The sequence below is a fragment of the Salmo salar genome, chromosome ssa06, assembly GCF_905237065.1.
Source record: "Salmo salar chromosome ssa06, Ssal_v3.1, whole genome shotgun sequence".
NCBI classification, from domain to species: domain Eukaryota; kingdom Metazoa; phylum Chordata; class Actinopteri; order Salmoniformes; family Salmonidae; genus Salmo; species Salmo salar.
Window position 1 is genome coordinate 75,816,447 of NC_059447.1, and position 24,833 is coordinate 75,841,279.

Sequence of the window (24,833 nt, forward strand, 5' to 3'; positions counted from 1 at the left end):
CAGTCATGGTGTGGGGTGGCATTTCTTTGGGGGGCCGCACAGCCCTCCATGTGCTCGCCAGAGGTAGCCTGACTGCCATTAGGTACCGAGATGAGATCCTCAGACCCCTTGTGAGACCATATGCTGGTGCGGTTGGCCCTGGGTTCCTCCTAATGCAAGACAATGCTAGACCTCATGTGGCTGGAGTGTGTCAGCAGTTCCTGCAAGAGGAAGGCATTGATGCTATGGACTGGCCCGCCCGTTCCCCAGACCTGAATCCAATTGAGCACATCTGGGACATCATGTCTCGCTCCATCTACCAACGCCACGTTGCACCACAGACTGTCCAGGAGTTGGCGGATGCTTTAGTCCAGGTCTGGGAGGAGATCCCTCAGGAGACCATCAGCCACCTCATCAGGAGCATTCTCATGCGTTGTAGGGTATGTCATACAGGCACATGGAGGCCACACGCACTACATCAAAGTTGGATCAGCCTGTAGTGTGGTTTTCCACTTTTATTTTTAGTGTGACTCCAAATCCAGACCTCCATCGGTTGATAAATTGGATTTCCATTGATTATTTTTGTGTGATTTTGTTGTCAGCACATTCAACTATGTAAAGAAAAAAGTATTTAATAAGATTATTTCATTCATTCAGATCTAGGATGTGTTATTTTAGTGTTCCCTTTATTTTTTTGAGCAGTGTATTTTCTTTCTGACACTGGGGCTTTTTGAGCTTTGCTATTGGTCTCTTTCTCGGCTGGCTTTTCTCCCACTTCTTATGGAGACTCTTCGGGTAGGCTCGCTCAATATAAATGGCGCCAGAGATGCGGGAAAGAGGAGTGTGTTGGGTGAATATGTAAAACTAAAAAAAGTACAGGTGTTGTTTCTGCAGTTGATTGGGGACTCTGGTGGAAAGGGGCAAGTGTGTTAAGCCATGGAACAAATCTTAGTGCAGGAGTGGCAGTCCTTTTTGCACCGGGTCTGTCTGTAAAAATGTGTTCCTCAAAGGAGGTGTGTAGGGGTAGGCCGCTTGTTGTTAAAGCAGAAATTAACAACAAGGGTTTTGTCTTTATAAATGTGTATGCGCCTAACACAGGGAGAGAAAGAGGGGTTCTATTTGTGAGTCTTAGACAGGAACTCTCACAGGTAGCGCCTGAGGAGACGCTGGTGGTTGGAGGGGACTGGAACTGTACAATGGATTTTACAAAAGACAGAAATGGGGAAGAGCCTCATTCAGTGTCAGTGGGAGTGTTAAGGGACATCATTAATCAGTTCGACCTAGTGGATGTTTGGAGAACTAAACATCCAAATACAAGACAGTATACATGGGTGAAGGTTTTTGGGGCTAGGGTGAGTGCAACCCGACTTGATCGGTTTTACATGTCTAGGAATCGGAGCAATAGGCTGTTGGGCACTACCATTCTCCCGGTGGGCATTTCTGATCATCACATAACCATGGCTCAGCTGTCTATTTCACCAGGGCCCCGGCAGGCATCTTATTGGAAGTTCAATGTAAAGCTCTTACAAGATGCCACTTTTTGCTCAGGTTTCCAGACCATTTGGGAAAGGTGGGGGCAGCAAAGAGAGGAGAATTAGTCTCTGAGTCAATGGTGGGATGTGGGGAAAGTCCAAATTTGGCTTTTCTGTCAACAGTACAAAGCTCTCTCATCCTCAGAGGCTAGGAGAGTATTGGGGGAACTAGAGCGGTGTATTAGTGAGATGGAGGTACAGATGGTGGGGCAAGGCAATGTAGGCCTCCAGGCTAATTTAGCTGAATTACGTAGGGACCTGGGCAGTTTTTTCCAGGTTAAAGCAAAGGGAGCACTTGTAAGAGCTAGGTTCTCCATGCTCAAAGAGATCGATGCTCCCAGCTCCTTCTTCTTTGGTTTGGAAAGACAGAGCAGTGAAGCCAAGGGTATGCATTGTCTACGGCTGTCTGATGGGCGGGTGACCTCTGTGGTGGGGGAGATGCGGGAGCGGACTGTGGAGTTTTATACTGCGTTGTATAGGGCAGAAGTGTGTGATCCTATGTGTGCTCAGGTCTTGTTCGCAGGACTCCCTAAGCTCTCTCTGGCACAGAGGGATGAAATGGACATTCCTCTGTTGTCCCATGAACTGGCAGAGGCCATAACCCAGATGTCCCCCAGTCGTGCACCGGGGGTTGATGGACTGCCGGTGGAGTTTTATAAATAATTCTGGGTAATAATTGGACAGGACTTCTTTTGCGTGTTGCGTGAATGCGTCGGGGTAGGAGAGTTGCCGATGAGCTGCCGTCTGACTCTCCTGCCCAAAAAAAGGGGATTTTTGTGAACTTAAGAACTGGAGGCCTGTGGCATTACTCTGTGCAGACTATAAGATATTTGCCAAGGTCCTCTCTAACAGACTGAAGTCCCATTTGGACTCGATAGTATATTAGGACCAAACATTTTGTGTACCGGGACGCTCAATCACGGACAACTTGTTCTTAACCTGTCTGGGAACCTGGGACGCTTGCGTCCCACCCTAGTCAACAGCCAGTAGAATCGCGTCGCGCGAAATACAAATACCTCATAAATGCTATAACTTCAATTTCTCAAACATATGACTATTTTACACCATTTTATAGATACACCTCTCCTGAATCAAACCACGTTGTCCGATTTCAAAAAGGCTTTACAGCAAAAGCAAAACATTAGATTATGTTAGGAGAGTACCCAGCCCAAAATAATCACACTGCCATTTTCAAAGCAACTAGCATGCATCACAAATACCCAAAACACAGCTAAATGCAGCACTAACCTTTGACAATCTTCATCAGATGACACTCCTAGGACATCATGTTACACAATACATGATGTTCGATAAAGTTCATATATATATATAAAAACAGCATTTTACATCGGCGCGTGACGTTCAGAAAATATTTTCCCTCAAATGCTTCCGGTGAATCAGCGCTACAATTTACAAAATTACTATTCGAAAACATTGTTAAAATGTAATATTGTCATTCAAAGAATCATAGATTAACATCTCGTGAATGCAACCGCATTGCCAGATTTAAAAATAACTTTACTGGGAAATCACACTTTGCAATAAACGAGGTGCTATGCTCCGAAAAATAGGCTAGGCGATACAGGTTAGTGCCATCTTGGAACCATCTAAAATCAAATATACTATTGTTAATATTCCCTTACCTTTGATTATCTTCATCAGAAGGCACTTCCAGGAATCCCAGGTCCACAACAAATGTAGCTTTGTTCGAAAAAGTTAATAATTTATGTCCCAATAGCTCCTTCTTGTTAGCGCGTTCCGAAGGCTACTCATAATGTACTGAAGCGCGCGGGACTTGTCATCACGAATGTGCCCAAAAAATATATTTACGTTCGTTCAAACATGTCAAACGTTGTATAACATAAATCTTTAGGGCCTTTTTCAATCAGAGCTTCAATAATATTCAAGGCGGACGATTGCATTGTCTTACTAAACGTTTCGGAATGAAAGGGTACCCACGGGCGCCCGCGTCATAGTAGTAATGGCCCTCCCCCTATGACCAACTTTCCAGGCCTCTCGTTCGTTCAGTTTTTACCTTGAGAAGACTCAAACCACTTTGTAAAGACTGTTGACATCTAGTGGAAGCCTTAGGAAGTGCTAAATGAATCCTAACTCACGGTGTGTTTCATAGGCAAAGTGTTGAAGGTGATTCCACAAATCAGATTTCCACTTCCTGCATGGAATCTTCTCAGGTTTTGGCCTGCCATATGAGTTCTGTTATACTCACAGACACCATTCAAACAGTTTTAGAAACTTTAGAGTGTTTTCTATCCAAATCTACTAATTATATGCATATTCTAGTTACTGGGCAGGAGTAGTAACCAGATTAAATCGGGTATGTTTTTTATCCGGCCGTGCAAATACTGCCCCCTAGCCCCAACAGGTTTTAATTAGGGACATGTTGGACTTGTCGAGAGGTTGTAATGTGAACTTTGGACTGGTCTCATTAGATCAAGAGAAGGCTTTTGATAGAGTGGACCATGAGTATCTGTTTAATGTGATGTCTGTGTTTGGGTGTGGGAAGAGTTTTTTGACATGTGTGAAGCTGTTGTATGCTGGGGCGTCATGTATGGTTAAGGTGGGAGGGGGGCTCAGTAGGCCAGTCTGGGTGAGACAGGGCATTAGACAAGGATGCCCTCTATCGGGGCAGTTATATACACTAGCCATTGAGCCTTTTTTAGGACTGCTACGCAGGAGACTGCAGGGAGTGTGCTGGACAGGCATGGATGTGGTGACGGGAATAGCAGTGTCAGCATATGCAGATTATGTTTCTGTGATGGTCAGGATATGCAGCCACTAGAGACCAGTCTGAAGGTGTACGAGGGAGCTTCATCAGCTAAGGTAAACTGGGGCAAGAGCAAAGCTCTGTTATGTGGGGTATGGGGGGGATAGGGCCCCTCTGCTTCCAGGGGGTTTGCAGTGGGGTTGTGAAGGGCTTAAAGTGTTGGGGTGTACCTGGTCTCAGAGAGGTGGGTCAGGAAGAACTGGAAGGGGCTGTCACAGGCAGTGGTGTCAAGACTGGACAGGTGGAGGTGGCTCCTGTCCCAAGTGTCATATAGAGGGAGGGTGCTGATAATTAACAACCTGGTGGCATCTTCCCTGTGGCATAAACTGGCTGTCCTCAACCCCCCCGCCGGTCTGCTTGCAGACCTGCAACGCAAGCTGGTGGACTTTTTCTGGTCGGGCCATCATTGGCTGAGGGCGGCAGTGTTGTACATGACCGTCCACGAAGGAGGACAGGGCCTGGTGGAACTGGAGAACAGGATGGCTGCCTTCCGGCTAAAGGCGGTGCAGAGACTGCTGTACCATACTGATGTTGGCTGGAGGGAACCAGCATGCGCGCTACAGAGGAGAGCTGGCAGATTAGGGTTGGACCGGCAGCTGTTCCTCATGAAGCTGGAGAGGCTGAGTACAGCAGGTCTCTCAGATTTTTACTCTGCAGTACTGAGGGCCTGGCAGCTGCTAAGGCACACACGAGAAGGGGGTGTGGAGCCTGGGCTGTGGGTGTTGGAGGAGCCTATCTTCCACAACCCAGCCATCCCTTTGAGATCGGTTCAGTGGCCACCCTGCAGAGGCAACTGATGGCAGCGGGTTTACAAAGGCTGGGTGACCTGCGACTGCTGGGAGAGGAGGGGTGGAAAACCCCGGAAGTCCTGGCACAACAAACAGGAATAACGTCTCTTAGGCTGCTGGAGAGATTCCTGGAGGAGGTCCAGGAGGCACTGTCTGAGCCGGTAATGGGGGATGTTTGACCAGCCAAAGGGAGAGGGGCCACCAATGTTTCCGCCACTGCAGGTGATGGCAGAGACTGGAGACTGGCAAGGGGGTCTGGAGGACTTGTTAGATTTTAACACTCCGAGCCTGGGGGAGTTTGAAGGGGTGGGAGGTAAAGCCCTCTACAACCTCTGTGTTAAGGTGAGGAACATTAGGAGCCTAACAGGAGTGAGGGCACATCAGTGGCAGGGGGTATGTAGGGCAGAGAGTATGGTGGGTTTTAGATGGAGGGGGCTCTACAAACCCCCAGTACCAAAGAGGTCAGGGGACCTCCAGTGGAGGGTTCTTCATGGAGCCCTGGCCACTAACAGCTGGTTGGCACGGGTTGAACCGGGAATCGGGCAGGGGTGTCCTTTCTGTGTAATGAAAGAAACTGTGATTCATGTGTTTTCTGTGTGCGCCAGATTAATATCACTAATGTCTCTGTTGGAATGTCTGTGTGAGAGGTTGGGGGTGGGTTTTACTGTTGGGGTGTTTATAATGGGATACAGGTATTCGGTTATGGAGATGGTCAAATGTGTTTTGTTGAATTTTCTGTTTGCTCAGGCAAAGTTATCTATTTGGCTAACAAGGAGGAACAGGGTCAAAGGTGGGGGGATAACAGACCCTTTACTAATGTTTAATGGGATGGATGGTCTCTGCGCACCTAAGGGTTGAGTTTGAGTTATATGGAATGATAAAAAGTGTGGAGATGTTTCAGGAGAGATGGTGTGTTGGGGGGCTGTCTGTATAGCTGGGGAAGATGTTTCAGGACATATGGTGTGTTGGGGGCTGTCTGTATAGCTGGGGAAGATGTTTCAGGAGATATGGTGTGTTGAGGGGGCTGTCTGTATAGCTGGGGAAGATGTTTCAGGAGAGATGGTGTGTTGGGGGGGGCTGTCTGTATAGCTGGGGAAGATGTTTCAGGAGATATGGTGTGTTGAGGGGGCTGTCTGTATAGCTGGGGAAGATGTTTCAGGAGAGATGGTGTGTTGGGGGGGCTGTCTATATAGCTGGGGAAGATGTTTTGGATATACGGTTGTAGGAGTGGGTATTGTTTTGAGTATTGTGATGTTGGTTTGTATCATGTGGTAGCTGGAAAGGTGAGTATGGTACATGTATGCAGTACAGGATATATTTGGGGTTTTATTTTTAACGGGGGGAAGTTTTCAATGAAATGAGAATGTTTCAGTAAAGAAAGACCAAAAGTCAAATTCTCTCTCGCTCTGTGTCTCTGTGTCTCTGTGTCTCTGTGTCTCTGTGTCTCTGTCTGTCTGTCTGTCTGTCTGTCTGTCTGTCTGTCTGTCTGTCTGTCTGTCTGTCTGTCTGTCTGTCTGTCTGTCTGTCTGTCTGTCTGTCTGTCTGTCTGTCTGTCTGTCTGTCTGTCTGTCTGTCTCTCTCTCTCTCTCTCTCTCTCTCTCTCTGTCTCTCTCTCTCTCTCTCTCTCTCTCTGTGTCTCTCTCTCTCTCTCTCTCTGTGTCTCTCTCTCTCTCTCTCTCTGTGTCTCTCTCTCTCTCTCTCTCTCTCTGTGTCTCTCTCTGTGTCTCTCTCTGTGTCTCTCTCTCTCTTTCTCTCTCTGTGTCTCTCTCTCTCTTTCTCTCTCTGTGTCTCTCTTTCTCTCTCTGTGTCTCTCTCTCCTCTCTCTCTCTGTCTTTCTCCCTTTCTCTCTCTGTCTCTGTCTGTCTCTCTCTGTCTTTCTCTCTGTCTCTCTCTCTCTCTGTATCTCTGTCTCGCTATCTCTCTCTCTCTCTCTGTATCTCTGTCTCGCTATCTCTCTCTCTCTCTGTATCTCTGTCTCGCTATCTCTCTCTCTCTCAGTATCTCTATCTCGCTATCTCTCTCTCAGTATCTCTGTCTCTCTGTCTCTCTCTCTATCTCTTTCTCTCTGGTACCAACATAAACAATCAAATCAACCATACAAATAATGGTAACCTATATCTCTGTCTTTTCACCCCTTCCCTCCTTCCATCCTTCCCTTCCAGGCCCAGCAGTCCAGCGCCAAGTCCAGAATGGGCCCACTACAGACGAGATGGAGGTGCAGAGAGCAAGGTAAGGCATCAAGATCATCACACAACATCCACACAACATTCACACAACATTTTCCAGAGAGAGAATCACTGCAGGTGTTAGCATGGCAAAGACAGGAAAGACATCAGACACAACATTCACTGAACTTCCCTGAAATATTTCCCATCGAGAGGATTAGATCATTAATAACACTATGTTGTCTGTGTGAGTCTGTCAGCATAGACTGTACGATATAGAGTGGTCTGTCTGTCACACAGGAGTCAGTTTGCTAGCAGGCAGCAGCGCCCCTGTCCACGTATAACGCCCAGCTGTCCTCATCAACCTTTTATTACTCTCCTCCCTCTCCTCCCTCTGCTCTCTCTCTCTGTCTTCTTACAGGATTAACAGACAGGAGGACGAGAGAGAGGGGAAGAGAGCGTAGCAGAGAGAGAGAGCGTAGCAGAGAGAGAGAGAGCGAGTAGCAGAGAGAGAGCGAGTAGCAGAGAGAGAGCGAGTAGCAGAGAGAGAGAGAGCAAGTAGCAGAGAGAGAGAGAGAGAGCGAGTAGCAGAGAGAGAGAGAGAGAGAGAGAGAAAGAGTAGCAGAGAGAGAGAGAGAGAGCGAGTAGCAGAGAGAGAGAGCGAGTAGCAGAGAGAGAGAGAGCGAGTAGCAGAGAGAGAGAGAGAGAGCGAGTAGCAGAGAGAGAGAGAGAGCGAGTAGCAGAGAGAGAGAGAGAGTGAGTAGCAGAGAGAGAGAGAGAGCGAGTAGCAGAGAGAGAGAGCGAGTAGCAGAGAGAGAGAGAGAGCGAGTAGCAGAGAGAGAGAGAGAGCGAGTAGCAGAGAGAGAGAGAGTAGCAGAGAGAGAGAGAGAGAGAGAGAGTAGCAGAGAGCGAGTAGCAGAGAGAGAAAGGGAGAGAGAGAGAGTATCAGAGAAAGAGAAAGAGGGGGAGAGAGAGAGTGAGAGAAGCAGAGAAAGAGAGGGGGAGAGAGTAGCAGAGCAAGAGAGAGAGAGTAGCAGAGAGAGAGGGAGCGACTAGCAGAGAGAGAGAGAGCGAGTAGCAGAGGGAGAGAGTACCAGAGAGAGAGAGAGAGAGTAGCAGAGAGAGAGAGAGAGTAGCAGAGAGAAAGAGGGAGAGAGAGTAGCAGAGAAAGAGAGGTAGAGAGAGAGCAGAGAGAAAGAGAGAGAGAGTAGCAGAGAAAGAGAGGTAGAGCGAGAGTAGCAGAGAGAAAGAGAGAGAGAGTAGCAGAGAGAGAGAGTAGCAGAGAGAGAGTAGCAGAGAGAAAGAGGGAGAGAGAGTAGCAGAGAGAGAGAGAGCAGAGAGAACGAGAGAGAGAGTAGCAGAGAGAAAGAGGGAGAGAGTAGCAGAGAGAGAGAGAGCGAGTAGCAGAGAGAAAGAGAGCGAGTAGCAGAGAGAGAGAGCGAGTAGCAGAGAGAAAGAGAGCGAGTAGCAGAGAGAGAGAGAGAGAGCGAGTAGCAGAGAGAGAGAGAGAGAGCGAGTAGCAGAGAGAGAGAGAGAGAGAGAGCGAGTAGCAGAGAGAGAGAGAGTGAGTAGCAGAGAGGGAGAGAGTGAAAGTACCAGAGAAAGAGGGGGAGAGAGAGAGTGAGAGAAGCAGAGAAAGAGAGGGGGAGAGAGTAGCAGAGAAAAAGGGGGAGAGAGAGAGTAGCAGAGAGAGCAAGAGAGAGAGTAGCAGAGCAAGAGAGAGAGAGTAGCAGAGAGAGAGAGTAGCAGAGAGAAAGAGGGAGAGAGTAGCAGAGAGAGGTAGAGAGAGAGAGAGCAGAGAGAAAGAGAGAGAGAGTAGCAGAGAAAGAGAGGTAGAGAGAGAGAAGCAGAGAGAAAGAGGGAGAGAGTAGCAGAGAGAGAGAGAGAGTAGCAGAGAGAGAGAGTAGCAGAGAGAGCAAGAGAGAGTAGCAGAGAGAGAGGTAGAGAGAGAGTAGCAGAGAAAGAGAGGTAAAGAGAGAGAGTAGCAGAGAAAGAGGGAGAGAGAGTAGCAGAGCGAGAGAGAGAGAGAGCGAGTAGCAGAGAGAGAGAGAGTGAGTAGCAGAGAGAGAGAGCGAGTAGCAGAGAGGGAGAGAGTGAAAGTACCAGAGAAAGAGGGGGAGAGAGAGAGTGAGAGAAGCAGAGAAAGAGAGGGGGAGAGCGTAGCAGAGAAAAAGGGGGAGAGAGAGAGTAGCAGAGAGAGCAAGAGAGCGAGTAGCAGAGCAAGAGAGAGAGAGTAGCAGAGAGAGAGAGTAGCAGAGAGAAAGAGGGAGAGAGTAGCAGAGAGAGGTAGAGAGAGAGAGAGCAGAGAGAAAGAGAGAGAGAGTAGCAGAGAAAGAGAGGTAGAGAGAGAGAAGCAGAGAGAAAGAGGGAGAGAGTAGCAGAGAGAGAGAGAGAGTAGCAGAGAGAGAGAGTAGCAGAGAGAGCAAGAGAGAGTAGCAGAGAGAGAGGTAGAGAGAGAGTAGCAGAGAAAGAGAGGTAAAGAGAGAGAGTAGCAGAGAAAGAGGGAGAGAGAGTAGCAGAGCGAGAGAGAGAGAGAGAGAGCGAGTAGCAGAGAGAGAGAGAGTGAGTAGCAGAGAGAGAGAGCGAGTAGCAGAGAGGGAGAGAGTGAAAGTACCAGAGAAAGAGGGGGAGAGAGAGAGTGAGAGAAGCAGAGAAAGAGAGGGGGAGAGCGTAGCAGAGAAAAAGGGGGAGAGAGAGAGTAGCAGAGAGAGCAAGAGAGCGAGTAGCAGAGCAAGAGAGAGAGAGTAGCAGAGAGAGAGAGTAGCAGAGAGAAAGAGGGAGAGAGTAGCAGAGAGAGGTAGAGAGAGAGAGAGCAGAGAGAAAGAGAGAGAGAGTAGCAGAGAAAGAGAGGTAGAGAGAGAGATACAGAGAAAGAGAGGTAAAGAGAGAGAGTAGCAGAGAAAGAGGGAGAGAGAGTAGCAGAGCGAGAGAGAGAGTAGAAGAGAGAGAGGTAGAGAGAGAGTAGCAGAGGAAGAGAGGTAGAGAGAGAGCAGAGAGAAAGAGAGAGAGAGTAACAGAGATAAAGAGGTAGAGAGAGTAGCAGAGAGAGAGAGAGTAGCAGAGCGAGAGAGAGATTAGCAGAGAGAGAGGTAGAGAGAGAGTAGCAGAGAAAGAGGGGTAAAGAGAGAGAATAGCAGAGAGAGAGGGAGAGAGAGTAGCAGAGCGAGAGAGAGAGTAGCAGAGAGAGAGAGAGGTAGAGAGAGAGTAGCAGAGAAAGAGGGGTAAAGAGAGAGAATAGCAGAGAGAGAGGGAGAGAGAGTAGCAGAGCGAGAGAGAGAGTAGCAGAGAGAGAGAGGTAGAGAGAGAGTAGCAGAGAGAAAGAGAGGTAGAGAGAGAGCAGAGAGAAAGAGAGAGAGAGTAGCAGAGAAAGAGAGGGAGAGAGAGAGTAGCAGGGAGAAAGAGGGAGAGAGTAGCATAGAGAGAGGGAGAGAGTAGCAGAGAGAGAAAGAGAGTAGCAGAGAGAGAGAGAGTAGCAGAGAGAGAGTAGCAGAGAGAGAGAGAGGGCGTAGCAGAGAAAGAGAGGTAGAGAGAGAGAGCAGAGAGAAAGAGAGAGAGAGTAGCAGAGAAAGAGGGGTAGAGAGAGAGTAGCAGAGAAAGAGAGGTAGAGAGAGAGAGCAGAGAGAGAGTAGCAGAGAAAGAGGGGTAGAGAGAGAGTAGCAGAGAGAAAGAGGGAGAGAGTAGCAGAAAGAGAGAGAGTAGCAGAGAGAGAGAGGGAGTAGCAGAGAGAGAGGGAGTAGCAGAGAGAGAGGTAGAGAGAGAGTAGCAGAGAAAGAAAGGTAGAGAGAGAGAGCAGAGAGAGAGAGAGAGTAGCAGAGAAAGAGAGGTAGAGAGAGAGAGTAGCAGAGAGAAAGAGGGAGAGAGTAGCAGAGAGAGAGAGAGAAAGTAGCAGAGCAAGAGAGAGAGTAGCAGAGAGAGAGAGAGGGAGTAGCAGAGAGAGAGAGTAGCAGAGAAAGAGAGTTAGAGAGAGAGCAGAGAGAAAGAGGGGTAGAGAGAGAGAGTAGCAGAGAGAAAGAGGGAGAGAGTAGCAGAGACAGAGTAGGAGAGCAAGAGAGAGAGTAGCAGAGAGAGAGAGTGAGTAGCAGAGAGAAAGAGGGAGAGAGTAGCAGAGAGAGAGAGTAGCAGAGAGAGAGAGAGAGTAGCAGAGAGAGAGAGAGAGAGAGTAGCAGAGCAAGAGAGAGAGTAGCAGAGAGAGAGAGAGAGAATAGCAGAGAGAGAGAGTAGCAGAGAGAGAGAGCGAGTAGCAGAGAGAGAGAGTAGCAGAGAGAGAGTAGCAGAGAGAAAGAGGTAGAGAGAGTAGCAGAGAAAGAGAGGTAGAGAGAGAGAAGCAGAGAGAAAGACAGAGAGAGTAGCAGAGAGAGAGAAACAGAGAGGGAGAGAGAGTAGCAGAGAGAGAGGGAGAGAGAGTAGCAGAGAAAGAGAGGGAGAGAGAGAGTCGCAGAGAGAAAGAGGGGAGAGAGAGAGTGAGAGAAGCAGAGAAAGAGAGGGGGAGAGTAGCAGAGAAAGAGAGGTAGAGAGAGAGAGAGAAGCAGAGAGAAAGAGGGAGAGAGTAGCAGAGAGAGAGAGAGAGAGTAGCAGAAAGAGAGAGAGTAGCAGAGAGAGGGAGAGAGAGTAGCAGAGAAAGAGAGGTAGAGAGAGAGAAGCAGAGAGAAAGAGGGAGAGAGTAGCAGAGAAAGAGAGGTAGAGAGAGAGAGAAGCAGAGAGAAAGAGGGAGAGAGTAGCAGAGAGAGAGAGAGTAGCAGAGCGAGAGAGAGAGTAGTAGAGAAAGAGAGGGAGAGTGAGAGTAGCAGAAAGAAAGAGGGGGAGAGAGAGTGAGAGAAGCAGAGAAAGAGAGGGGGAGAGAGTAGCAGAGAGAAAGAGAGGGGGAGAGAGAGTAGCAGAGAGTAGCAGAGAGAGAGGGAGTAGCAGAGAGAGAGAGAATCGGGGAGAGAGAGAGAGTAGCAGAGAGGGATAGAGAGAGTAGCAGAGAGGGAGTATCAGAGAGAGAGAGTAGCAGGGAGAGATAGAGAGGGAGTTGCAGAGAGAGAGAGGGAGAGAGAGTAGCATAGAGGGAGAGAGAGAATAGCAGAGAGGGAGAGAGAGTAGCTGAGAGAGAGAGAGAGAGAGAGTAGCAGAGAGAGAGAGAGTAGCAGACAGAGATAGAGAAAGTAGCAGAGAGTGAGAGAGTAGCGGAGAGAGAGAGTAGCAGAGAGAGAGAGAGGGAGTAGCAGAGAGAATAGCAGAGAAAGAGAGGTAGAGAGAGAGAGAGAAGCAGAGAGAAAGAGGGAGAGAGAGGCAGAGAGAAAGAGGGAGAGAGTAGCAGAGAGAGAGAGAGAGTAGTAGAGAAAGAGAGGGAGAGTGAGAGTAGCAGAAAGAAAGAGGGGGAGAGAGAGTGAGAGAAGCAGAGAAAGAGAGGGGAGAGAGTAGCAGAGAGAAAGAGAGGGGGAGAGAGAGTAGCAGAGAGTAGCAGAGAGAGAGGGAGTAGCAGAGAGAGAGAGAATCGGGGAGAGAGAGAGAGTAGCAGAGAGGGATAGAGAGAGTAGCAGAGAGGGAGTATCAGAGAGAGAGAGTAGCAGGGAGAGATAGAGAGGGAGTTGCAGAGAGAGAGAGGGAGAGAGAGTAGCATAGAGGGAGAGAGAGAATAGCAGAGAGGGAGAGAGAGTAGCTGAGAGAGAGAGAGAGAGAGAGAGAGTAGCAGAGAGAGAGAGAGTAGCAGACAGAGATAGAGAAAGTAGCAGAGAGTGAGAGAGTAGCGGAGAGAGAGAGTAGCAGAGAGAGAGAGAGGGAGTAGCAGAGAGAATAGCAGAGAAAGAGAGGTAGAGAGAGAGAGAGAAGCAGAGAGAAAGAGGGAGAGAGAGGCAGAGAGAAAGAGGGAGAGAGTAGCAGAGAGAGAGAGAAACAGAGAGAGAGAGTAGCAGAGAGAGAGTAGCAGAGAGAGAGGGAGAGACAGTAGCAGAGTGAGAGAGAGAGTAGCAGAGAAAGAGAAGGAGAGAGAGAGTAGCAGAGAGAAAGAGGGGGAGAGAGAGAGTGAGAGAAGCAGAGAAAGAGAGGGGGAGAGAGAGAGAAGCAGAGAGAAAGAGGGAGAGAGTAGCAGAGAGAGAGAGAGGGAGAGAGTTTAGCAGAGAGAGAGAGAGAGAGAGTAGCAGAGAGGGAGAGAGAGAGTAGCTGAGAGAGAGGGAGAGAGGGAGAGTAGCAGAGAGAGAGGGAGAGTAGCAGAGAGAGAGGGAGAGAGAGTAGCAGAGAGAGAGTAGCAGAGAAAGAGAGGTAGAGAGAGAAGCAGAGAGAAAGAGGGAGAGAGTAGCAGAGAAAGAGAGGTAGAGAGCGAGAGTAGCAGAGAGAGAGGGAGAGAGAGTAGCAGAGCGAGAGAGTAGCAGAGAAAGAGAGGGAGAGAGAGAGTAGCAGAGAGAAAGAGGGGGAGAGAGAGTGAGAGAAGCAGAGAAAGAGAGGGGGAGAGAGTAGCAGAGAGAAAGAGAGGGGGAGAGAGAGAGTAGCAGAGAGAGCAAGAGAGAGAGTAGCAGAGAGAGCAAGAGAGAGTAGCAGAGAGAGAGGGAGTAGCAGAGAGAGAGAGTAGCAGAGAGGGAGAGACTAGCAGAGACGGAGTAGCAGAGAGAGAGAGAGAGAGTATCAGGGAGCGAGAGGGAGTAGCAGAGAGAGAGGGAGAGAGAGAGAGTAGCAGAGAGGGAGAGAGAGAGTAGCTGAGAGAGAGGGAAAGAGAGAGTAGCAGAGAGAGAGGGAGAGAGGGTAGCAGAGAGAGAGTAGCAGAGAAAGAGAGGTAGAGAGCGAGAGTAGCAGAGAGAGAGGGGGAGAGAGTAGCAGAGCGAGAGAGAGAGTAGCAGAGAAAGAGAGGGAGAGAGAGAGTAGCAGAGAGAAAGAGGGGGAGAGAGAGTGAGAGAAGCAGAGAAAGAGAGGGGGAGAGAGTAGCAGAGAGAAAGAGAGGGGGAGAGAGAGAGTAGCAGAGAGAGCAAGAGAGAGAGTAGCAGAGAGAGCAAGAGAGAGTAGCAGAGAGAGAGGGAGTAGCAGAGAGAGAGAGAATCAGAGAGAGAGAGAGTAGCAGAGAGGGAGAGACTAGCAGAGACGGAGTAGCAGAGAGAGAGAGAGAGAGAGAGAGAGAGAGAGAGTATCAGGGAGAGAGAGGGAGTAGCAGGGAGAGAGAGAGAGAGAGGGAGTAGCAGAGAGAGAGGGAGAGAGAGAGTAGCAGAGAGGGAGAGAGAGAGTAGCTGAGAGAGAGGGAAAGAGAGAGTAGCAGAGAGAGAGGGAGAGAGGGTAGCAGAGAGAGAGTAGCAGAGAAAGAGAGACTAGCAGAGACGGAGTAGCAGAGAGAGAGAGAGAGAGAGAGAGAGAGTATCAGGGAGAGAGAGGGAGTAGCAGGGAGAGAGAGAGAGAGAGGGAGTAGCAGAGAGAGAGGGAGAGAGAGAGTAGCAGAGAGGGAGAGAGAGAGTAGCTGAGAGAGAGGGAAAGAGAGAGTAGCAGAGAGAGAGGGAGAGAGGGTAGCAGAGAGGGAGTAGCAGAGAAAGAGAGGTAGAGAGAGAGAGAGTAGCAGAGAGGGAGAGACTAGCAGAGACGGAGTAGCAGAGAGAGAGAGAGAGAGAGAGAGAGAGAGAGAGTATCAGGGAGAGAGAGGGAGTAGCAGGGAGAGAGAGAGAGAGAGGGAGTAGCAGAGAGAGAGGGAGAGAGAGAGTAGCAGAGAGGGAGAGAGAGAGTAGCTGAGAGAGAGGGAGAGAGAGTAGCAGAGAGAGAGGGAGAGAGGGTAGCAGAGAGAGAGTAGCAGAGAAAGAGAGGTAGAGAGCGAGAGTAGCAGAGAGAGAGGGGGAGAGAGTAGCAGAGCGAGAGAGAGAGTAGCAGAGAGAAAGAGGGGGAGAGAGAGAGTGAGAGAAGCAGAGAAAGAGAGGGGGAGAGTAGCAGAGAAAGAGAGGTAGCGAGAGAGAAGCAGAGAGAAAAAGAGAGAGAGAGTAGCAGAGATAGAGAGGGAGAGAGTAGCAGAGAGAGAGAGGTAGAGAGCGAGAGTAGCAGAGAGAGAGGGGGAGAGAGTAGCAGAGCGAGAGAGAGAGTAGCAGAGAGAAAGAGGGAGAGAGTAGCAGAGAGAGAGAGAGAGTAGCAGAGAGAGAGTAGCAGAGAGAGAGGGAGAGACAGTAGCAGAGCGAGAGAGAGAGTAGCAGAGAAAGAGAAGGAGAGAGAGAGTAGCAGAGAGAAAGAGGGGGAGAGAGAGAGTGAGGGAAGCAGAGAAAGAGAGGGGGAGAGTAGCAGAGAAAGAGAGGTAGAGAGAGAGTGAAGCAGAGAGAAAGAGGGAGAGAGTAGCAGAGAGAGAGTAGCAGAGAGAGAGAGAGGGAGAGAGTAGCAGAGAGAGAGAGAGAGAGAGTAGCAGAGAGGGAGAGAGAGAGTAGCTGAGAGAGAGGGAGAGTAGCAGAGTAGCAGAGAGAGAGGGAGAGAGGGTAGCAGAGAGGGAGAGAGAGAGTAGCAGAGAGGGAGAGAGAGAGTAGCTGAGAGAGAGGGAGAGAGAGTAGCAGAGAGAAAGAGGGGGAGAGAGAGTGAGAGAAGCAGAGAAAGAGAGGGGGTGAGAGTAGCAGAGAGAAAGAGAGGGGGAGAGAGAGAGTAGCAGGGAGAGAGAGAGGGAGTAGCAGAGAGAGAGAGAATCAGAGAGAGAGAGAGTAGCAGAGAGGGAGAGAGAGACTAGCAGAGACGGAGTAGCAGAGAGAGAGAGAGAGAGCGAGAGTAGCAGGGAGAGAGAGAGGGAGTAGCAGAGAGAGAGAGGGAGTAGCAGAGAGAGAGGGAGAGAGAATAGCAGAGAGAGAGTAGCTGAGAAAGAGAGGTAGAGAGAGAGAAGCAGAGAGAAAGAGGGAGAGAGTAGCAGAGAAAGAGAGGTAGAGAGCGAGAGTAGCAGAGAGAGAGGGAGAGAGAGTAGCAGAGCGAGAGAGAGAGTAGCAGAGAAAGAGAGGGAGAGAGAGAGTAGCAGAGAGAAAGAGGGGGAGAGAGAGTGAGAGAAGCAGAGAAAGAGAGGGGGAGAGAGAGAGTAGCAGAGTGAGCAAGAGAGAGAGTAGCAGAGAGAGCAAGAGAGAGAGTAGCAGAGAGAGAGGGAGTAGCAGAGAGGGAGAGAGAGACTAGCAGAGACGGAGTTGCAGAGAGAGAGAGAGAGAGAGTAGCAGGGAGAGAGAGAGGGAGTAGCAGGGAGAGAGAGAGAGGGAGTAGCAGAGAGAGAGGGAGAGAGAGAGTAGCAGAGAGGGAGAGAGAGAGTAGCTGAGAGAGAGGGAGAGAGAGAGTAGCAGAGCAAGAGAGAGAGTAGCAGAGAAAGAGAGGGAGAGAGAGAGTAGCAGAGCGAGAGAGAGAGTAGCAGAGAAAGAGAGGGAGAGAGAGAGTAGCAGAGAGAAAGAGGGGGAGAGAGAGTGAGAGAAGCAGAGAAAGAGAGGGGGAGAGAGAGAGTAGCAGAGAGAGCAAGAGAGAGAGTAGCAGAGAGAGCAAGAGAGAGAGAATCGGACAGAGAGAGAGTAGCAGAGAGGGAGAGAGACTAGCAGAGACGGAGTAGCAGAGAGAGAGAGAGAGAGTAGCAGGGAGAGAGAGAGGGAGTAGCAGGGAGAGAGAGAGAGAGAGAGGGAGTAGCAGAGAGAGGGAGAGAGAGAGTAGCAGAGAGGGAGAGAGAGAGTAGCTGAGAGAGAGGGAGAGAGAGAGTAGCAGAGAGGGAGAGAGAGAGTAGCAGAGAGAGAGGGAGAGTAGCAGAGAGAGAGGGAGAGAGAGTAGCAGAGAGAGAGTAGCAGAGAGAGGTAGAGAGAGAGAAGCAGAGAGAAAGAGGGAGAGAGTAGCAGAGAAAAAGAGGTAGAGAGCGAGAGTAGCAGAGAGAGAGGGAGAGAGAGTAGCAGAGCGAGAGAGAGAGTAGCAGAGAAAGAGAGGGAGAGAGAGAGTAGCAGAGAGAAAGAGGGGGAGAGAGAGTGAGAGAAGCAGAGAAAGAGAGGGGGAGAGAGAGTAGCAGAGAGAGCAAGAGAGAGAATAGCAGAGAGAGAGGGAGTAGCAGAGAGGGAGAGAGAGAGAGTAGCAGGGAGAGAGAGAGGGAGTAGCAGAGAGAGAGAGAATCGGAGAGAGAGAGAGTAGCAGAGAGGGAGAGAGAGACTAGCAGAGACGGAGTAGCAGAGAGAGAGAGAGAGAGAGAGTAGCAGAGAGGGAGAGAGAGAGTAGCTGAGAGAGAGGGAGAGTAGCAGAGTAGCAGAGAGAGAGGGAGAGAGGGTAGCAGAGAGGGAGAGAGAGAGTAGCAGAGAGGGAGAGAGAGAGTAGCTGAGAGAGAGGGAGAGAGAGTAGCAGAGAGAAAGAGGGGGAGAGAGAGTGAGAGAAGCAGAGAAAGAGAGGGGGTGAGAGTAGCAGAGAGAAAGAGAGGGGGAGAGAGAGAGTAGCAGGGAGAGAGAGGGAGTAGCAGAGAGAGAGAGAATCAGAGAGAGAGAGAGCAGAGAGGGGAGAGAGAGACTAGCAGAGACGGAGTAGCAGAGAGAGAGAGAGAGAGCGAGAGTAGCAGGGAGAGAGAGAGGGAGTAGCAGAGAGAGAGAGGGAGTAGCAGAGAGAGAGGGAGAGAGAATAGCAGAGAGAGAGTAGCTGAGAAAGAGAGGTAGAGAGAGAGAAGCAGAGAGAAAGAGGGAGAGAGTAGCAGAGAAAGAGAGGTAGAGAGCGAGAGTAGCAGAGAGAGAGGAGAGAGAGTAGCAGAGCGAGAGAGAGAGTAGCAGAGAAAGAGAGGGAGAGAGAGAGTAGCAGAGAGAAAGAGGGGGAGAGAGAGTGAGAGAAGCAGAGAAAGAGAGGGGGAGAGAGAGAGTAGCAGAGTGAGCAAGAGAGAGAGTAGCAGAGAGAGCAAGAGAGAGAGTAGCAGAGAGAGAGGGAGTAGCAGAGAGGGAGAGAGAGACTAGCAGAGACGGAGTTGCAGAGAGAGAGAGAGAGAGTAGCAGGGAGAGAGAGAGGGAGTAGCAGGGAGAGAGAGAGAGGGAGTAGCAGAGAGAGAGGGAGAGAGAGAGTAGCAGAGAGGGAGAGAGAGAGTAGCTGAGAGAGAGGGAGAGAGAGAGTAGCAGAGCAAGAGAGAGAGTAGCAGAGAAAGAGAGGGAGAGAGAGAGTAGCAGAGCGAGAGAGAGAGTAGCAGAGAAAGAGAGGGAGAGAGAGAGTAGCAGAGAGAAAGAGGGGGAGAGAGAGTGAGAGAAGCAGAGAAAGAGAGGGGGAGAGAGAGAGTAGCAGAGAGAGCAAGAGAGAGAGTAGCAGAGAGAGCAAGAGAGAGAGAATCGGACAGAGAGAGAGTAGCAGAGAGGGAGAGAGACTAGCAGAGACGGAGTAGCAGAGAGAGAGAGAGAGAGAGAGTAGCAGGGAGAGAGAGAGGGAGTAGCAGGGAGAGAGAGAGAGAGAGAGGGAGTAGCAGAGAGAGGGAGAGAGAGAGTAGCAGAGAGGGAGAGAGAGAGTAGCTGAGAGAGAGGGAGAGAGAGAGTAGCAGAGAGGGAGAGAGAGAGTAGCAGAGAGAGAGGGAGAGTAGCAGAGAGAGAGGGAGAGAGAGTAGCAGAGAGAGAGTAGCAGAGAGAGGTAGAGAGAGAGAAGCAGAGAGAAAGAGGGAGAGAGTAGCAGAGAAAAAGAGGTAGAGAGCGAGAGTAGCAGAGAGAGAGGGAGAGAGAGTAGCAGAGCGAGAGAGAGAGTAGCAGAGAAAGAGAGGGAGAGAGAGAGTAGCAGAGAGAAAGAGGGGGAGAGAGAGTGAGAGAAGCAGAGAAAGAGAGGGGGAGAGAGAGTAGCAGAGAGAGCAAGAGAGAGAATAGCAGAGAGAGAGGGAGTAGCAGAGAGGGAGAGAGAGAGAGTAGCAGGGAGAGAGAGAGGGAGTAGCAGAGAGAGAGAGAATCGGAGAGAGAGAGAGTAGCAGAGAGGGAGAGAGAGACTAGCAGAGACGGAGTAGCAGAGAGAGAGAGAGAGAGCGAGAGTAGCAGGGAGAGAGAGAGGGAGTAGCAGAGAGAGAGAGGGAGTAGCAGAGAGAGAGGGAGAGAGAATAGCAGAGAGAGAGTAGCTGAGAAAGAGAGGTAGAGAGAGAAGCAGAGAGAAAGAGGGAGAGAGTAGCAGAGAAAGAGAGGTAGAGAGCGAGAGTAGCAGAGAGAGAGGGAGAGAGAGTAGCAGAGCGAGAGAGTAGCAGAGAAAGAGAGGGAGAGAGAGAGTAGCAGAGAGAAAGAGGGGGAGAGAGAGTGAGAGAAGCAGAGAAAGCGAGGGGGAGAGAGTAGCAGAGAGAAAGAGAGGGGGAGAGAGAGAGTAGCAGAGAGAGCAAGAGAGAGAGTAGCAGAGAGAGCAAGAGAGAGTAGCAGAGAGAGAGGGAGTAGCAGAGAGAGAGAGTAGCAGAGAGGGAGAGACTAGCAGAGACGGAGTAGCAGAGAGAGAGAGAGAGAGTATCAGGGAGAGAGAGGGAGTAGCAGGGAGAGAGAGAGAGAGAGAGGGAGTAGCAGAGAGGGAGAGAGAGAGTAGCTAAGAGAGAGGGAAAGAGAGAGTAGCAGAGAGAGAGGGAGAGAGAGTAGCAGAGAGAGAGTAGCAGAGAAAGAGAGGTAGAGAGAGAAGCAGAGAGAAAGAGGGAGAGAGTAGCAGAGAAAGAGAGGTAGAGAGCGAGAGTAGCAGAGAGAGAGGGGGAGAGAGTAGCAGAGCGAGAGAGAGAGTAGCAGAGAGAAAGAGAGGGAGAGAGAGAGTGAGAGAAGCAGAGAAAGAGAGGGGGAGAGTAGCAGAGAAAGAGAGGTAGAGAGAGAGAAGCAGAGAGAAAGAGAGAGAGAGTAGCAGAGAGAGAGAGAGTAGCAGAGAGAGAGAGGGAGAGAGTAGCAGAGAGAGAGAGAGAGAGAGAGAGAGAGTAGCAGAGAGGGAGAGAGAGAGTAGCTGAGAGAGAGGGAGAGAGAGAGAGAGTAGCAGAGAGAGAGGAAGAGTAGCAGAGAGAGAGGGAGAGAGAGTAGCAGAGAGAGAGTAGCAGAGAAAGAGAGGTAGAGAGCGAGAGTAGCAGAGAGAGAGGGAGAGAGAGTAGCAGAGCGAGAGAGAGTAGCAGAGAGGGAGAGAGAGTAGCAGAGAGAAAGAGGGGGAGAGAGAGTGAGAGAAGCAGAGAAAGAGAGGGGGTGAGAGTAGCAGAGAGAAAGAGAGGGGGAGAGAGAGAGTAGCAGAGAGAGCAAGAGAGAGAGTAGCAGAGAGAGCAAGAGAGAGTAGCAGAGCGAGAGGGAGTAGCAGAGAGAGAGAGAGAATCGGAGAGAGAGAGTAGCAGAGAGAGAGGGAATCGGAGAGAGAGAGAGTAGCAGAGAGGGAGAGACTAGCAGAGACGGAGTAGCAGAGAGAGAGAGAGAGAGTAGCAGGGAGAGAGAGAGAGAGGGAGTAGCAGGGAGAGAGAGAGAGGGAGTAGCAGAGAGAGAGGGAGAGAGAGAGTAGCAGAGAGGGAGAGAGAGAGTAGCTGAGAGAGAGGGAGAGAGAGTAGCAGAGAGGGAGAGAGAGAGTAGCTGAGAGAGAGGGAGAGAGAGCAGCAGAGAGGGAGAGAGAGAGTAGCAGAGAGAGAGGGAGAGTAGCAGAGAGAGAGTAGCAGAGAAAGAGAGGTAGAGAGAGAGAAGCAGAGAGAAAGAGGGAGAGAGTAGCAGAGAAAGAGAGGTAGAGAGCGAGAGTATCAGAGAGAGAGGGAGAGAGAGTAGCAGAGCGAGAGAGAGAGTAGCAGAGAAAGAGAGGGAGAGAGAGAGTAGCAGAGAGAAAGAGGGGGAGAGAGAGTGAGAGAAGCAGAGAAAGAGAGGGGGAGAGAGAGAGTAGCAGAGAGAGCAAGAGAGAGAGTAGCAGAGAGTGCAAGAGAGAGAGTAGCAGAGAGAGAGGGAGTAGCAGAGAGGGAGAGAGAGACTAGCAGAGACGGAGTAGCAGAGAGAGAGAGAGAGAGAGTAGCAGGGAGAGAGAGAGGGAGTAGCAGGGAGAGAGAGAGAGGGAGTAGCAGAGAGAGAGGGAGAGAGAGAGTAGCAGAGCGAGAGAGAGAGTAGCAGAGAAAGAGAGGGAGAGAGAGAGTAGCAGAGCGAGAGAGAGAGTAGCAGAGAAAGAGAGGGAGAGAGAGAGTAGCAGAGAGAAAGAGGGGGAGAGAGAGTGAGCTAAGCAGAGAAAGAGACAGGGAGAGAGAGAGTAGCAGAGAGAGCAAGAGAGAGAGTAGCAGAGAGAGCAAGAGAGAGAGTAGCAGAGAGAGAGGGAGTAGCAGAGAGGGAGAGAGAGAGAGAGAGAGAGAGAGAGTAGCAGAGAGAGAGAGTAGCAGAGAAAGGGAGGGAGAGAGAGAGTAGCAGAGAGAGAGAGGGAGAGAGAGAGTAGCAGAGAGAAAGACAGCTAATGACAGCTGAACATGTGAAGTACTAAACCATGGTGGGCAGATTGTGGAGAATAGATGTTAATATCGGATTTGCGCTTGATATTATGCTCCAGGATTTATAGACTCTTCAGAGAGGTACAGTAACTCAAGCTGTTTCTGCAATCAATTACTATCTCCAGGCCCTCAGGGAAATACATGACCAGCCAGCCTTTGTAACCTGAGCTATTTCTGCTCCGCTTATCGTTTCATCTCAACTCCAAATGCCGAAGCAGAGCAGAATAAATATCATTGTGTGTGTGTGTGTGTGTGTGTGTGTGTGTGTGTGTGTGTGTGTGTGTGTGTGTGTGTGTGTGTGTGTGTGTGTGTGTGTGTGCGTGGAGCCCCCTCCAGTGGTAACAGTCAGTATAACAGTGTGTCTCCCAGGCCTGTGGCTGCTGGGTCAGCACATCTTCTCTCCAACAAGACACACAGCTGGAAAATTCCACATCTTCAATGAGTATGGTGGGTTTTAGATGGAGGGGGCTCTACAAACCCCCAGTACCAAAGAGGTCAGGGGACCTCCAGTGGAGGGTTCTTCATGGAGCCCTGGCCACTAACAGCTGGTTGGCACGGGTTGAACCGGGAATCGGGCAGGGGTGTCCTTTCTGTGTAATGAAAGAAACTGTGATTCATGTGTTTTCTGTGTGCGCCAGATTAATATCACTAATGTCTCTGTTGGAATGTCTGTGTGAGAGGTTGGGGGTGGGTTTTACTGTTGGGGTGTTTATAATGGGATACAGGTATTCGGTTATGGAGATGGTCAAATGTGTTTTGCAGAATTTTCTGTTTGCTCAGGCAAAGTTATCTATTTGGCTAACAAGGAGGAACAGGGTCAAAGGTGGGGGGATAACAGACCCTTTACTAATGTTTAATGGGATGGATGGTCTCTGCGCACCTAAGGGTTGAGTTTGAGTTATATGGAATGATAAAAAGTGTGGAGATGTTTCAGGAGAGATGGTGTGTTGGGGGGGGGCTGTCTGTATAGCTGGGGAAGATGTTTCAGGAGATATGGTGTGTTGGGGGGCTGTCTGTATAGCTGGGGAAGATGTTTCAGGAGATATGGTGTGTTGGGGGGCTGTCTGTATAGCTGGGGAAGATGTTTCAGGAGATATGGTGTGTTGAGGGGGCTGTCTGTATAGCTGGGGAAGATGTTTCAGGAGATATGGTGTGTTGGGGGGGGCTGTCTGTATAGCTGGGGAAGATGTTTCAGGAGATATGGTGTGTTGGGGGGCTGTCTGTATAGCTGGGGAAGATGTTTCAGGAGATATGGTGTGTTGAGGGGGCTGTCTGTATAGCTGGGGAAGATGTTTCAGGAGAGATGGTGTGTTGGGGGGGCTGTCTGTATAGCTGGGGAAGATGTTTCAGGAGATATGGTGTGTTGGGGGGCTGTCTGTATAGCTGGGGAAGATGTTTCAGGAGATATGGTGTGTTGAGGGGGCTGTCTGTATAGCTGGGGAAGATGTTTCAGGAGAGATGGTGTGTTGGGGGGGCTGTCTGTATAGCTGGGGAAGATGTTTCAGGAGATATGGTGTGTTGGGGGGCTGTCTGTATAGCTGGGGAAGATGTTTCAGGAGATATGGTGTGTTGGGGGCTGTCTGTATAGCTGGGGAAGATGTTTCAGGAGATATGGTGTGTTGAGGGGGCTGTCTGTATAGCTGGGGAAGATGTTTCAGGAGATATGGTGTGTTGAGGGGGCTGTCTGTATAGCTGGGGAAGATGTTTCAGGAGATATGGTGTGTTGGGGGGGGGGGCTGTCTGTATAGCTGGGGAAGATGTTTCAGGAGAGATGGTGTGTTGGGGGGGGCTGTCTGTATAGCTGGGGAAGATGTTTCAGGAGAGATGGTGTGTTGGGGGGGCTGTCTGTATAGCTGGGGAAGATGTTTTGGATATACGGTTGTAGGAGTGGGTATTGTTTTGAGTATTGTGATGTTGGTTTGTATCATGTGGTAGATTGAAAGGTGAGTATGGTACATGTATGCAGTACAGGATATATTTTGGTGTTTTATTTTTAAGGTGGGGTGAGTTTTTAAATGAAATGAGAAAGTTTCATTAAAGAAAGACCAAAAGTGAAAAAAAGTCCCCCCCCCCAGAGCTCTGACGTATTCCTCTCACATCAGAGGGGAAGAGAAAGAAGGAAGAGGAAGAAGGAGAGAGTGTGGGGAGAGAAGCTCATAAAGCCTGCAGCATAGTGAACAGTAGGGAGAGGATCTCTCTCGTCATGGAAGTTAACATGAAGCACTACTTGTCCATGTATAAACAGACATACATTCAGGCTACTTATAGAACTGGAGGGCTGTAGGGCTGGAGAACTGGAGTGCTGGAGAGTTGTATGGCAGGAGGATTGGAGGGCTGGAGAGTTGTATGGCTGGAGGACTGGAGGACTGGAGGGCTGGAGAGTTGTAGGGCTGGGGAGCTGGAGGGCTGGAGAGTTGTAGGGCTGGAGAGTTGTATGGCTGGGGGGCTGGAGGGCTGGAGAGTTGTAGGGCTGGAGAACAGGAGGACTGAAGGGCTGGAGAGTTGTAGGGCTGGGGGGCTGGAGGGCTGGAGAGTTGTAGGGCTGGGGGGCTAGAGGACTGGAGGGCTGGAGAGTTGTAGGGCTGGAGAGCTGTAGGGCTGGAGAACAGGAGAGTTGTATGGCTGGGGGGCTGGAGGACTGGAGGACTGGAGGGCTGGAGAGCTGTAGGGCTGGGGGGCTGTAGGGTTGTAGGGCTGGGGGACTGGAGGTTTTGAGGGCTGGAGGGTCAGAGGGTTTGAGAACTGGAGGGTTTGAGGGCTGGAGGGTTGGAGGGTTGGAGGGCTGAAGGGCTGGAGGGTTTGAGAACTGAAGGGCTGGGGGACTGGAGGACTGGAGGGTTGGAGGATTGGAGGGTTTGAGAACTGGAGGGTTGGAGGGCTAGAGGGCTGAAGGGCTGGGGGACTGGAGGACTGGAGGGTTGGAGGGTTGGAGGGTTTGAGAACTGGAGGGTTGGAGGGCTAGAGGGCTGAAGGGCTGGGGGACTGGAGGACTGGAGGGTTGGAGGGTTGGAGGGTTTGAGAACTGGAGGGTTGGAGGGCTAGAGGGCTGAAGGGCTGGGGGACTGGAGGACTGGAGGGTTGGAGGGTTTGAGAACTGAAGGGTTGGAGGGCTGGATGGATGGAGTGTTGGATGGTTTGGGAACTGGAGGGCTGGAGAACTGGAGGGTTGTAGGCTGGCTGACTGTGGTATATACTTATACAATTGAAATACTGTTGTCTATGTGACTCACTGACTGTGTGTCAAATGTCCCTGCTTTATTGGGCAAGAAGTCTCTTTGGCTT

General features: G+C 50.3%; 1 protein-coding gene across 10 annotated transcripts in view; it reads left to right on the forward strand.

The window, feature by feature from the left end:
• LOC106608079 (ena/VASP-like protein) overlaps positions 1-24,833 on the forward strand; it is a 147,355-nt gene that overhangs the window by 98,064 nt on the left and 24,458 nt on the right. For all 10 annotated transcript variants that reach the window (XM_045721005.1, XM_045721006.1, XM_045721001.1 and 7 more), the window contains one exon: positions 7,247-7,313. In XM_045721005.1, coding sequence (XP_045576961.1) covers positions 7,247-7,313 — 67 coding nt within the window. The remainder of the gene's footprint in view (positions 1-7,246; positions 7,314-24,833) is intronic.